The sequence below is a fragment of the Trichosurus vulpecula genome, chromosome 4 (assembly GCF_011100635.1).
Source record: "Trichosurus vulpecula isolate mTriVul1 chromosome 4, mTriVul1.pri, whole genome shotgun sequence".
Lineage (NCBI taxonomy): Eukaryota > Metazoa > Chordata > Mammalia > Diprotodontia > Phalangeridae > Trichosurus > Trichosurus vulpecula.
This window is the reverse complement of record NC_050576.1, coordinates 61142522-61156013: the sequence shown is the minus strand read 5'-3', so window position 1 is coordinate 61156013 and position 13492 is coordinate 61142522. Positions and strand designations below refer to the sequence as shown.

General features: G+C 39.0%; 1 protein-coding gene across 1 annotated transcript in view; it reads left to right on the top strand.

The window, feature by feature from the left end:
• The first annotated feature begins 2266 nt into the window (after positions 1-2266).
• Positions 2267-13492, top strand: part of ADCY10 (adenylate cyclase 10) — a 142200-nt gene continuing 130974 nt past the window's right edge. The window contains exons 1-4 of the mRNA XM_036755485.1: positions 2267-2414; positions 3091-3195; positions 3894-3932; positions 4198-4341. Coding sequence (XP_036611380.1) covers positions 2267-2414; positions 3091-3195; positions 3894-3932; positions 4198-4341 — 436 coding nt within the window. The remainder of the gene's footprint in view (positions 2415-3090; positions 3196-3893; positions 3933-4197; positions 4342-13492) is intronic.

Here is a 13492-nt window from a genome sequence, read left to right as displayed (position 1 = left end):
GATTAGAGAAAATCCTTGAGCCACGCTGTTCCTCTCCTTCTTAAGGAGGGCAAGAGTCTTGGAGACTAAAGGTTTTCTTGGCTTCCTGCCTTCTTGGGAGCTACGTCATTCTCATTTAGTGCTCCTTGGATAAAAAGGGAGGGAATAAGCATTTATTAAGCTAAGCATTTGACAAATATTATCTCATCTGATCCTCACAGCAGTCCTGGTTGGTAGGTGTCATTATTATCCCCATTTTAAAGGTAAAGAAACTGAGCCTCCCAGAGGTTAAGTGACTTGCCTGGAGACATAGGTAGTGTCTGAGGCTGGATTTGAAACTCAAATTTTCCTGATCCTGTCTCCTCCCTTCTCCTAATTAGTATATAGCTCCAACGATCATCTCTTCCTCCTAGTCTTTAATCTCTACCTTTCATTAACTCCTTCCCCCACCACCTACAAATGCATCCTTAAAAAAAAATCATCATCCCCTCAAACTATCAATCTATATGACTATTATCTTTAACAATTAAAATCCTAGAAAACATTGTCTGCTCTCATTATCTCCTCTACCTCTGCTCTTGCATTCTGACTTCTGACCTCATCCCCCCTCACTGAAAATGATCTCTCCAGGTACTGGTATTTTCTTAATTGCCAAGGATCAGATCACCTCATCTCAGTATTCATCCTTCTTGACCCCTCTATTAGAGTTGACACTGGCGAAGCCTGTCTCCTATCTGGATTTTTGTGACACCGCTCTGTGGGTTTTCTCATCAAAACTGGAATCATTTTCAGCTTTCCCTTAGATATATCTGGCTTTTCTGCGAGGAACCAGTGTTATCAAGTTTTAATATAGAATAGCTTTATTAAAATGCCTATAAAGAATAGGGAAGGGACTCATCTCTTAGCCTCCCCATGTAATGTTATATCCCATCACATTCCTTCTCACCTGCCCAGATGATAGTCAGATAGTAGCTGCAGAACTCACTGTAAGCTTCTGTCTCATGTCCTGCTATCCTGGGTCCTAGGGCCAGTCCAAAGGCAGTTTTCCTCACCCAGACTCAGCTCTCTTCCATACGCAAGCACATACCCATTTCTATACAAATTTTCTTCCTATATATTGTTGTTCAGTCGTTTCAGTAGCAACTCTTCATGACCCCATTTGGGGTTTTCTTGGCAAAGACACTGGAGTGGTTTTCCATTTCCTTCTCCAGCTCATTTTACAGATGAGGAAATTGAGGCAAACAGGGTTAAGTGACTTGCCAAATAGTCACACAACTAGTAAGTGTCTGAGCCCAGATTTGAACTTAGGAACATGGGTCTTCCTGACTTCAGGCTCAGAATTCTGTTCACTGCTGCCACCCTCTTTTAGGGTATCTGGACTTCCCATGTTCTGTCAGCCTTCTGACTTTTCCCCCACCTCTTCATTGTCATCTTTCAACTTGGCCCTTTACTTCCTGTCTAGGCTCTGGAGCTCTTCACAATTTGACTAGCAGCTGGCATAATACCCCAATTCCTTCTTGTTCCTCGCTCTCTTCTGGCAGCCCCTACTTAGAATTGCTTATATGCATATGCCTGGTTTTTCTTCCATACTATTAGGCAAAAAGGTCAAATCTCAGAATTACTTGGATTATTTTCCATATATTGTCTCTTTGCTTAGGACTACAGCATTTACACTACACACACACACACACACACACACACACACACACACACACACACACACACACCAGAAAACCATCATGCATAAACCTTCAGAAATAAGAAGGAGAGATGGGAGGGGAAAAAATGATTCACAAAAATTAAAGGAATGTACTAAGATGTAGAAGACCAAAACAGGAGGAAAATGAAGAATTTGTCAGGATAAAAGGAAAAATAAGATCCATAGGAAAGTACAGCTTGTAAGAAAAAAAGTAATGAAGGTGGCCCACCTTCCATAGAATGCGCACTTTGAGTTGTTTCTTCAGTGGAGAGAATACTACCCTTACCTAACTAGTAGCACTGACCAACAACTTTTCAGGATTAAAGAGTAGTCTGTTACTGTGAGAATGGAATCTTTTTCTGTTTAAAGTAAATGGGCCCCCAGTAGAGGATTGAACCTTGCAGCCTAGGTCTGCTATTTCGTACCATGATAAACATTCTAGACACAAGAAAGATGAAAGGAAATTTTTTAAAAGGACTGAAAGTGTGTTAAAATTCGGTAGTTGCTATTACACAGCTCTATCCTCAAGATACCCCAATCTATAAACATTTCCCTCTGACTACAGAGCCCTGAAAATTTTCCTCGGAGATGAATATTGGAAAAGCATCCTTGCCAGATCGGACCATCGTCAGAATAGCCGCTCACTTACCAGACCTCATTGTCTACGGAGATTTTACCCCAGAGCGTCCCTCCACGGAATATTTCGATGGCGTCCTCATGTTTGTGGATATTTCAGGCAAGTACAAGAGACTTCTGACGGTGGAAAGAGGCAAGCCCACATTGTAATATGCCTGCTGAACTGAGGGGTGGGGAGGGAGCAAGGGAATAAAAACTATTGTTATTTCAGGTTCATAATGGCGACTATTCCAGTTAAAAATAAGGCATGAGTGCGAGCACCCACTTTGATCAGGGCACTTTCCCCCTCTCCTTCAACACCTTTAACAAAACTGTAAAGCTGGAAAAATTGGTTTCATGCCTGAAGCCTCTCTTGTGTGCCCTTTAGTCCCTGTCACTGGAATGCTCTTCTCCCTTCTCTGCTTTTGGGTGACTAGTGCCTTTGCCCTATCAAAACCTACTTCCCAGGAGATGATTTAATATTAATAATTTACACTAAAGTGTGCATCTATCAAGGTGTCCTCATCTCTAATTGTAGAATAAAAGCCTTTGCTTCCTAATTAAGTAATTTCAGGGACCATTGAGTATAGGAAAAAATATTTGGAGGGGCAGGGTAAGGGGACAAAAAAGATCTTCAAGGAACCACCCAAGATCATGTAGATTGAATTATTGCTTCCTCCTTGTCACCAGCCATTAAAAAAAGCTGAGTCCTGCCGCTTCCCAATTTAGGCCTCTTCTCCTGGCTCCTTTTTGACTCTTCCCAGAATCCAAATGAGTTACTTGTACCTGTGCCCCAGGTTTCACGGCAATGACTGAGAAGTTCAGTACAGCCATGTACATGGACCGTGGGGCTGAACAGCTGGTGGATATTCTCAATCGTCACATAAGCGTCATAGTGGAAAGTAAGTAGAAGAGCTGGGCTATGGCTTGAAAACGTGTTACCTCGTTACTCTTCCTGCATTTGGGGTTATAACTTAGAGGAGAGCCATGCTAGGCACTTTCATATGACCCTTTCTATTTTTTCTTAGCCTCTCTAGAGAGCATCGCTAGGATGTATTTAGCTAACAGGTGTTTATGTTGCTAAGGTTTGGGGTGGGGGAATGGGGAGTAAGATCACATAGTAAAGGACAGCATCAGATAGCATCTGGGAATATGGTCAGATTTCACTAATTTGTACTAAGTGAGGGGAAGACCAGTTTGAATTGGTGTAAGGTCTAAAGCACAATATTATTTCCAAAAGGAATGCACTTTTAACATTGAAGTTAACTATTGTTTCATTCTTCATAGTTGCATCCCCAATGTCTAAACACAGTCCCTGGCAGTTAGTGGGTACATAATAAGTTTGTTGATTACCTGACTGATAAAAGCAATAACTCAAAAGAGGTCTATAAAGTATTATCAAACAGTTGTAATAAAACAGTAAGAATGGTTTCGAGTGAATTGGCTCTCTGTCTTGCTATCCTCCTTCCCTGCACTATGTCCGCGCCCCTTTCCCTTCACTCTGCAATGAAAGGAAAGAGCTTTTTGGTTTGTCTCATAATGTTTTTGTTTTTTGTTTTTTAAAGAAATCATTATGTGATTTCCCCTCTCCTTTTCTCAGAGGTGCTGATTTTTGGAGGAGACATCTTAAAGTTTGCAGGTACTGGCCTTACTAATGGGGGTGGGGAGGGGGTGGGTAAGAAAGCTTTGTAGAGGTCCTTACACCCTAAATAGGATTATTCTTGTTGTTTGTCCTTCCTTCTCGAAGGGACTCCCAAAAAGAGGAGCAGCAAGGGACAGATATGAAGCAAATTTTAAGAGTCTTATGCAAAGGAGGTTCCCTATAGAAATACCCAAATGGGCTGGTCTCTAGGGAAGACCAAAAGTGTAATCCTTCTCTATCCCACTCTGTGCAACACTTAAAGGGGATGCATTGCTAGCCTTGTGGAAGGTTGAGAGAAAGCAGCTGAAGAACTTTATCACCGTGGTGGTTAAATGCAGTCTAGAAATCCATGGAGTGTTTAAGAATCAAGAGTCTGAAGAAGGCCTGGATATCCGAGTCAAGATTGGTAAGTAGCTGAAACGAAATATATGTGTTGTCATGTCATTGTTCATTCATTTTTTCAAAAAAAAATTATTACGGTACAACAAATATCCCCCCTGAAGGGGGTACAAAGATAAATAAGACAGTCCTTCCTCTAGAGGACGTAAAATCAAGCAGGGGTGATAAGACGCCCAAATAAATGAAGTACAAATTATGATTTGGGCATCTCCAAGAGGAATAAAAGTGTCAGGAGACATGGATCTTATTGTCATTAGTAATGATAATCCTATCTCATGTTTCTGTAGGGCTTTGAGGTTTCCAAAGTATTTTCTTCATAACCCTGTGAGGTAGGTTGTAAAAGCATTTAAAGTTTTCCAGAATGCTTTACATACAATGTCTCATTTAAATTTCCCAGTGGCCCAGTAGGGTATTACCCGTGTTATCAATTCCTCTGGAGCTCAGAGAGCGTGACTTATACAGGGTCACGTTACAAATAAGTGTCAGAGACAGATTTTGAGCCGGAATCTTTGGTTTTTTGTTTGTTTGTTTTGGAGGCAATGGGGTTAAGTGACTTGCCCAGGGTCCCACAGCTAGTAAGTGTCCGAGGTTAGATTTGAACTCAGGACCTCTTGACTCTAGGACCTGTGCTCTACCCACTGTGCCACCTAGCTGTCCTGGGCTCAAATTTTTCTGGTGCCATGTCTGGCATTCTGCCTACTCTGCTATTACCTCCATTATACAGATGAGGAAAATAAGCTGAAACGAAGTTGAGCTATTTGCTGAGTCACACAGTCAACATTTATTAAGTACCTACCATATTCCAGACACTATGGATACAAAAATTTTTAAAGTATTTTATTTTTATTTTCCCAGGTTATATGTAAAAACAATTTTTAACATTAATTTTTAAAACTTTGAGTTCCAAATTCCCTTCTTAGCCCCCTTCATTGAGAAGGCAAGCAGTTTGACATAGGTTATACACGTGTAGTCATGCAAAACATATCCATAATAGTCATGTTCTGAAAGAAAACACAGACAAAAAAACTCAAGAAAAATTAAAAAAGTAAAACAGACACCATCAGTTCTTTCTCTGGGGATGGATAGCATTTTTCATCGTTAAGTCCAGAGTTGTCTTGTTTTGTTGTGAGAATAGCTATGTCATTCACAGCTGATCATCTTACAATATTACTGTTACTTTGTATATAATACATTTCACTTTGCATCAGCCCATGCAAGTCTTCTCAGGTTTTTCTGAGAGCATCCTGCTCATCATTTCTTATCGTATGATAGTATTTCATCATAATCAGACACCACAACTTGTCCAACCATTCCTCAATTGCTGGGCATCCCCTCAATTTGTAATTCTTTACCCCTAGAAAAGAGCTTCTATAAATATTTTTGTTCATATAGGTCTTCTTCCTTTTTGTTTTTCATCTCTTTTGGGATACAGGCCTAGTAGTGCTACTGCTAGGTTAAAGAGTATGCATGATTTCACAGCCCTTTGGGTATAGTTCCAAATTGTTCTACAGAATGTTTGAATCAGTTTACAGCTTCACCAACAGTGCATTACTGTCTTATTTTTCCCACATCCCCTCCAACATTTGTCATTTACCTTTTCTGTCCTATTAGCCTATTAGGTATGAGGTTGTTTTAATGTTTTTAATTAATTTAAATTTAATTAATTTTATTCAGAATTGTTTTCATTTGCATTTCTCCTATCAATGGTGAGTTAGAGTATTTCTTCATATGGCTATAGATAGCTTTGATTACTTCATCTGAAAACTGATCATATCTTTTGATCATTTATCAGTTGGGGAATGGCTTTTATTTTTACAAATTTGACTCGGTTCTCTATATGTTTGAGAAATGAGGCCTTTATCAGAGAACCTTGCTTAAAATTTTTTTTTTCACTATTATTATTGCTAACTGTATTTCCTTCCATCCTATTCCCCTGCCTCCATTTATTCTGTTCTCTCACTCCTTTCACCCTGTCCCTCCTCAAAAGTGTTTTGCTTTTGACCACCTCCTCCCCTAATCTGCCCTCCCTTCTATCACCTCCCCCCTTCTTTTATTCCCTTCTCCTCCTACTTTCCTGTAGGGTAAGATAGATTTCTATACACAAGTAAATGTGTATGTTATTCCCTCTTTGAGCCAATTCTGATAAGAGTAAGGTCCATTCACTTCCCCTCACCTCCCTCCTTTTCCCCTCCACTGTAAAAGCTGTTTCTTGCCTCTTTTATGTGAGATAATTTACCCTATTTTACCTCTCCCTTTTTCTCTTGAGTCTTGTATTTGAAAGTCAAATTTTCTATTCAGCTCTGGTCTTTTCATCAAGAATGCTTGAAAGTCCACTTCATTGAATATCCATTTTTTCCCCCTGAAGGATCATACTCAGTTTTGCAGGGTAGATGATTCTTGGTTGCAATCCTATCTCCTTTGCCAGGATATGATATTCCAAGCTCTCCAGTCCTTTGACAAAGATTTGCTAAATCTTGTGTTATCTTGACTGTGGCTCCATGATACTTCTTTCTGGCTGCTTGCAATATTTTCTCCTTGACCTGGGAACTCTAGAATTGGGCTATAATATTCCTGGGAGTTGTCATTTTGGGCTATCTTTAAGGAGGTGATCAGTAGATTCTTTTAACTTCTATTTTACCCTCTGGTTCTAGGATATCAGGGTAGGTTCCCTTGACAATTTCTTGAAAGATGATGTCTAGGTTCTTGTTTTGATCATGGTTTTCAGGTAGTCCAATAATTTTTAAATTATCTGTCCTGGATCTATTTTCCAGATCAGTTGTTTTTCCAATGAGTTATTTCACATTGTCTTCTATTTTTCATTCTTTTGGTTTTGTTTTATAGTTCCTTGATTTCTCATAAAGTCATTAGCTTCCATTTGCTCCATTCTAATTTTTAAGGAATTATTTTCTTCAGTGAGCTTTTGGTCCTCCTGGTTTGCTGGGGCCAGGGCTGTTCTGGCTTGGTCTGAGCTGGACTACATACCACTCCCACCCAGGTGCGACAGACCTTTCCTGCTGACCTTCTAGGTTGTCTTTGGCATCTGTGCGCTGAGAAGTCTGGAAACTACCACTGCTGCCACTGACTCAGTTGCCCTGAGGCCTGCTCCTGGTTTGCTGGGGCCAGGTCTGCGCTTTTCCATAGACCTTTCCTGGCAACCTTCCAAGTTGTCTTGGGCTGGAAATTTATTTCACTCTGCCTTTTTGTGGATTCTGCTGTTCTAGAACTTATTTAAAGTCATTTTTAAAGGTATTTGGGGAGGTTTGGAGGAGAGCTGCCTTTACTATCTTGGGTCCTGAATACAGATGTTTAAAAATGAAATAATCCCTGTGTAAATGAGCTTATGTCCTAATGGTGGGAGGAAGGGTATGAATAAAATATATACAGCAGAAATATAAAAATACATACAAATAAATGTGTATTTATGCAAAACAGTTAAATACAAGGTAATTTGGGAATGAGGGCACTTTCACATGGAGGAATCAGAAAAGGCTTCATGCAGAAGGCATGTCTGAGCTTCATCTTAGAGGAAAGAGGAATTGTATGGTCCTAAGGTAAGAAGGGAGTGCATTCTAGATGTAGCATGATCATTCTGCCTCTCTCTCCCAGAGCTTGACCTGTGATAGTTCCCCTCAGGGTTCTAGGGAAATCTGAGAGGTTCATGAGATATCCCTTTCCTCTGCTATCAGCTTGAACCACCACCAGCTGTTTTTCTCCCATTTTTGGGGCATAGTGACTAGCATCAATTTGATCACTTACTATTGATTAGCTTTTGCAGAAAGATTTTTACTTCAAACTTAGCCAAAACAAACATAAAACATTCCCTCCCATCTCCATCACAGGGGCATATTTTCACCACCCCACTTAACTCAGTTTCAATACAATATAGGTCAGGGTAGGGAACCTGCGGCCTTGAGGCCACATGTGGCCTTCTAGGTCCTTGGGCATGGCCTTTTGACTGAGTCCAAGTTTTACAGAACAAATCTCCTTCCAGGTTCATGTCCAGAGGTGGCAGATGAGTACTTGTCTCACCTGCTGCTGGGCTGGGGACCTGAAGGTCACTCCCACTCCTTGAGGCATCGGTGCTGCACTGGCTACAAACCTTAACCATGGAACCCTGGGATGTTGAGGACCCCTCAAGACCTTTAACTTACAAGTTTGCAGGCTCTACTCCCTGCTGAATCCAAAAGACAGTGGCTGAAACTGACAGGCGTTTTTTGAATGCATTCACAGCCAATCCAAGAGCCTCCTTATGAATACATGGTTAGCTATTGTCAACCTGAAAGTTTGGTTAATGGAGGCAAACAAGCTAGGTGATATGTAAATTCATATTGTTTACTCCCTCAAAGCTAGCAGCATACATACATGTATGGGGCCAGATAAAATCTAACTGCCTGAACAGAAGAATAAGAAGGTTTAAGTACATTCTTAGAACAGCCACAACTCAGCATGAGTGTGTTACTCAACTTTATGATCTCCATGTATGTTTAACCATGATACAAGAAAGTATTTTTCTAAATTGAATAGGTTGTAAATACAATAAGATAAGAGAGTTGACAAAGGTCAATTGAAACTACAACCCAGTGTTTCTGTATTTAATTTACCATTAACACTGCCATAATGTAGTATATGCCCATAAAAGAAGAAGTCACATTATTAAAGATAGTATCTCGGGCTAAAGGTCTCATCCTTAATGGCCAGAGGAAAGAATGCTCTTAAGTCATCTCCCTTCTGGCTCTGTTGACATAGGAAGAGGTATTCTTCAAGTTTACTCAGAGAACAAAGAGGTTGTTAGGTTCAGGATCTTCTGGTTAATCAGTTTAGGCTCTTCCTCTTATTGAAGTTACTAAATTGATATTAAATGATTATAACCATCTAGAACCAATTATAGAATGCCTAGATAGGCTCCATAGTCAATCTTTCCAAGATCATTCCCTTATACATGATCACAATTCTCTAAGAAACAGCTATCCAGTATCCTCCAGGTAGAGAGACACTACTAGCATGCATCAGACCCCCATTACAAAAGCTTGGGGGACAAGGGCAAAAGCATGGAGAAAAGATCTGGAGGGTCAAAAATGGGGAACAGAGAAGAGGCCAGTTGGAAAAGGAAGTAACATCCAAAGAGGCTGAAAAGGTAGTTAGGGCCAGGTTGTATAGACTTGAAAAGTAAACACAGGTTATAGGATGACCTGGGAGTCGGTTGGGTAGGGGAGTCAAGTGGTAAGATCTATGGTCACAAGGATCCTTGTTTTGCCCTTGATATAAAGATTTCTAACTTTTCAATATTATATGTAATGTTTACTCTTGGTTTTAGACAGATACTATTAACTATATTAAGGAAAGGTCCATTTATTCCTATGCTTCCTAGTGTTTTTTGACAAATGGGTGTAGGATTTTGTCAAAAAGCCTTTTTAGTATTTATTGATATAACCATGTATTTTTATCATTATTTACATGATTTATTATATTTATAGTCTTTCTTCTGTTGAACTAACCTTGCATTCCTAGTAGTACTAAAACCTCGTCATAGTGTATAGTCCTCCTGATATGTTTTTGTAGCCCATTTGCTAATATTTTACTTAAAATTTCTATGTCAATGCTCATTAGGGTTATTGTTCTATAATTTTTTCTTTGTCTTTCTCTGGTTTGAGTATAAAGACTATGTATTTGTATCATTAAAAGAGACTGGGAAAATGCCTTCTTTTCCTGTTATTACAAACAGTTTGTATAATTTTGAAATTAATTGTTCTTTGAATGTTTGACAGAATTTATCTGTAAATCCATTTAGTCCTGGAGTTTTGTCTTTGGGCATTCGTTTTTGACTTGCTCAATTTATTCAATTACTTTGATATTGGTTTATTTGAATGGTCTACTTCTTTTGTTAATCTAGGTATTTTATATTTTTGTAAGTATTCAGCCATTTATAACATTACTAATGTAATGCCTCATTTTTGAGAAAGAGAAGAGTCCTCCCCTTTCTAAGTTTCTTCTTCTTTTCTGCCCTTGCTCCCCAACTCCCCCCCCCCCAAAAAAAACCCCAACTATATGAGGTTTCCTTGCCATGGGGGATGAATGAAAACTTAAAATCCCTGAAGTCAATGTGGGTCCAGGCCATTCCTTTTGTCTGTAGAGGAGATAGAATCTTCTCCCCCATTCCCACCTCCATCTCTGAGAAGACTATTATACATAGGTATATGATTATGATGGAATACTATCATACTATAAGAAATGATGCTTTCAGAAAAAACCCAGAAAGACTTTCATGATCTGATACAAAGTGAATGAGCAGAACCAGGAGAACATGGTACACGGTAACAGCAACATTGTACAACGAGCAACTGTGAATGACTTAGCTATTCTCAGCAATACAGTGGTCTAAGACAATTCCAAAAGACTCATGATGAAAAATGCTGTCTACCTCCAGAGAAAGAACTGATGGGAGTCTAAATGCAGTTCAAAGCATACTTCTTTTTTTTTTTTCACTTTATTTTTCTTGGGATTTGGGTTTTGTTTTTGTTTTTTGTTCTAGTCTGTTTTTTTTTTTTTTACAACATTACTAATATGGATTTTCTTTTTAAAGATTTATACATACACTAGTACTACCTCTCTCTTTTTTCTTTTAATCATGCTACTCAGGATCCATCCTTTAAGACTGAAGTTTGTTTTGCTTGTGATTATTAACCTCCCTTGTTTTAATCTTTTATATCAACCTCTAGTATTTTTATCATGGCTTGTTTTCTTGTTCAGTTTGGTGTGCTCCAACAACAAACTCTTTGTGTGTGTGCGTGCGTGTGTGTGTGTGTGTGTGTGTGTGTGTTCAACTCTCCTTTTGGGGGTTCATGTAAGTGTGAAGTTCATCTGATGCCCATTTCCCTACCCCTTCCTTCATGTTTGTATATGTTAGAAATACTCTTGACACTGAAATTCAGATATCAATGGCAATTTATTATTATTAAGGAATTGGTAAACGTTCCTGGCCAGGAGCAGACTCCACCCTTCTTTAGGAAGAGGGAGTGGGGAATACAGGAGTGAGACCTGCTTTATTCTGTTAGACTGACACAGATTGATGCACCATCAGCTCAGCACCTCCCTTCAGAGAATGGATTGGTCCACTCCCTTCTGGGTTACAATCTACCCTATATGCCCCCCACATGTAATTCCTTCATATGTCCCTCCCCAACATATGTCCCATGTTCAAAAATGGCGGAAAGCTCCTCCCTGTGGGTAAGGTAATTTTCAATTAGCCAATTAAGCATGCATGGTAGCCATTTGACCCAGTTTTCATTTCAGCCCTGACCATTATCTGGCCCATTTAGACCAGTTTTCCTAACGTCCTGAATCTGTGGTTTTCAGAAAGTCACTAGCTATTCTCTCATTGGCTAGATCCATCTACCTTAGTTAATTTTTATTCCCTTCTTTGTTCAAGCTGACACTTCATTAATTATTCTGTGGAACTTAATTAACTCTTCTGTGGAAACCTAACTTTCCCTAACATTTACCAATCTTTCACATATACTCTTACTCTTGCACATACCATTTAAGAGAAATAGTAATCTATACCTCCTTCCTCCTTTTTGATACTAATCTTTTTACCCTTTGTCTTTTTTTACCTTTGTCTTTACGTTTTTACCTTTGTCTTTCTCCACTTAAAATGCTAAGAACAGAATGAATCTAATACCCAGGTCCTCTCTTTGTTATATTTAATTCTTCAGTACTCTTTGAAGACATGAAACTTCTGAAGGGACACATGTTGCTTCTCTATTAGAACATTAGCATTGTACTTTTGTGTAGACCTTTCTAATTGCTCAAATACATTTACCTCTCAGTTTCTCTTGATTTTTATATTTGATTTTTTAAATTCCTAATCATCTTTTCATCAGGAATTCTAGAAAGTCTTCTGTCTGTGGTAAAGGTTCATTTTTTTTTCCCTCATAGGATGGCACTTAGCTTTGTAGAGTAAATTGTTCTTAGTTGTAAGCCTATAGCTTTTGCCTTCTGGAATACTGTATTCCCAAATTATCTCTTATTCAGAGTAGAAGCTGTCAGGTGGGAATCTTCTGTGATTGTGACTGTACTTCCTTGGTTCTTGAACTATTCCTATCTGGCTGCTTTCAGTGGGTTTTTTTTTTCTTTGATCTGGAAGATCTGGGTTTGGACTATGATATTTCTAGGATTTTTCGAAAAGCAAAAATCTTTCAGGAAGTGCTCATGGATTCTTTCTATTTTCACTTTGCCTTCTGGTTTTAATAAATCTGGGTAGTTATTGTTTATAATTTCTTGAAATATAATGTCTATGCCTTAGGTGGTACAGTAGACAGAGTGCTTAGGCCTGAAGTTCAGAAGACCTGAATTCAAATCTGGCCTCAGACACTTATTATGTTTTCAAGGAGCCTTATTATTCTTAAATTATTTCTCCTTGACCAGTTTTCTAGGTCAATTTTCAAATATATCAGATATCTTATTTTTACCCTATGTTTTAACCTTGTCTTATGGAGTCATTGATTTCTGATTGTTCTATTCTAGTTTTTAAGTAGTCCATTATTTGGGACTTATTAAAGCTAGTACCCTCTTAGTTCAGGTTCAAAGTGGGACAAAATGAAACACTCTCAAGTTAGTAAACATTTAACAAAAGAAGAGCTTTATTTTGCTCTAACACAGCAAGGATATTCAACAAGGATATAGTGTCACTTAGTTTTCTCTGGATGCAGCCCTCTTGTCACCATCTGAAAATAGGTCCGGTCGTTTGGTCATCAGGGCATGATCTTGGGCATGCCCCAAGTCTGAGGCACCAGATACACATGACTGGAACGTTTTCTGCTCCCAGACTAGGAAACTATCTTGGAAGTTGAGACCAGTCAGGTTTGGTATGAGAGGAGTTATGTTATAGTCAGGGAAACTGGTTCAGGAAACTACTGGTCTTCTCACATACCAGCCCTTAATGGCAAAGTCCCAATGATCTTCTAGAGGACCTTCTATCATTTAAAGGTTTAGATAGTTCCCTTATCATGAGTGGTTCTAAGAGAGGAAAAAAGAGGAGAATAGGAAAAATAAACTAAAACTAAACTGAAATGTGAAGTCTGGAAGAGCCAAGTCCCAAGTCTTTTACAAGACCAGCCTCTGGAGCATGGAAAGTTACTAAAGGGAAGAAAAAATATAAA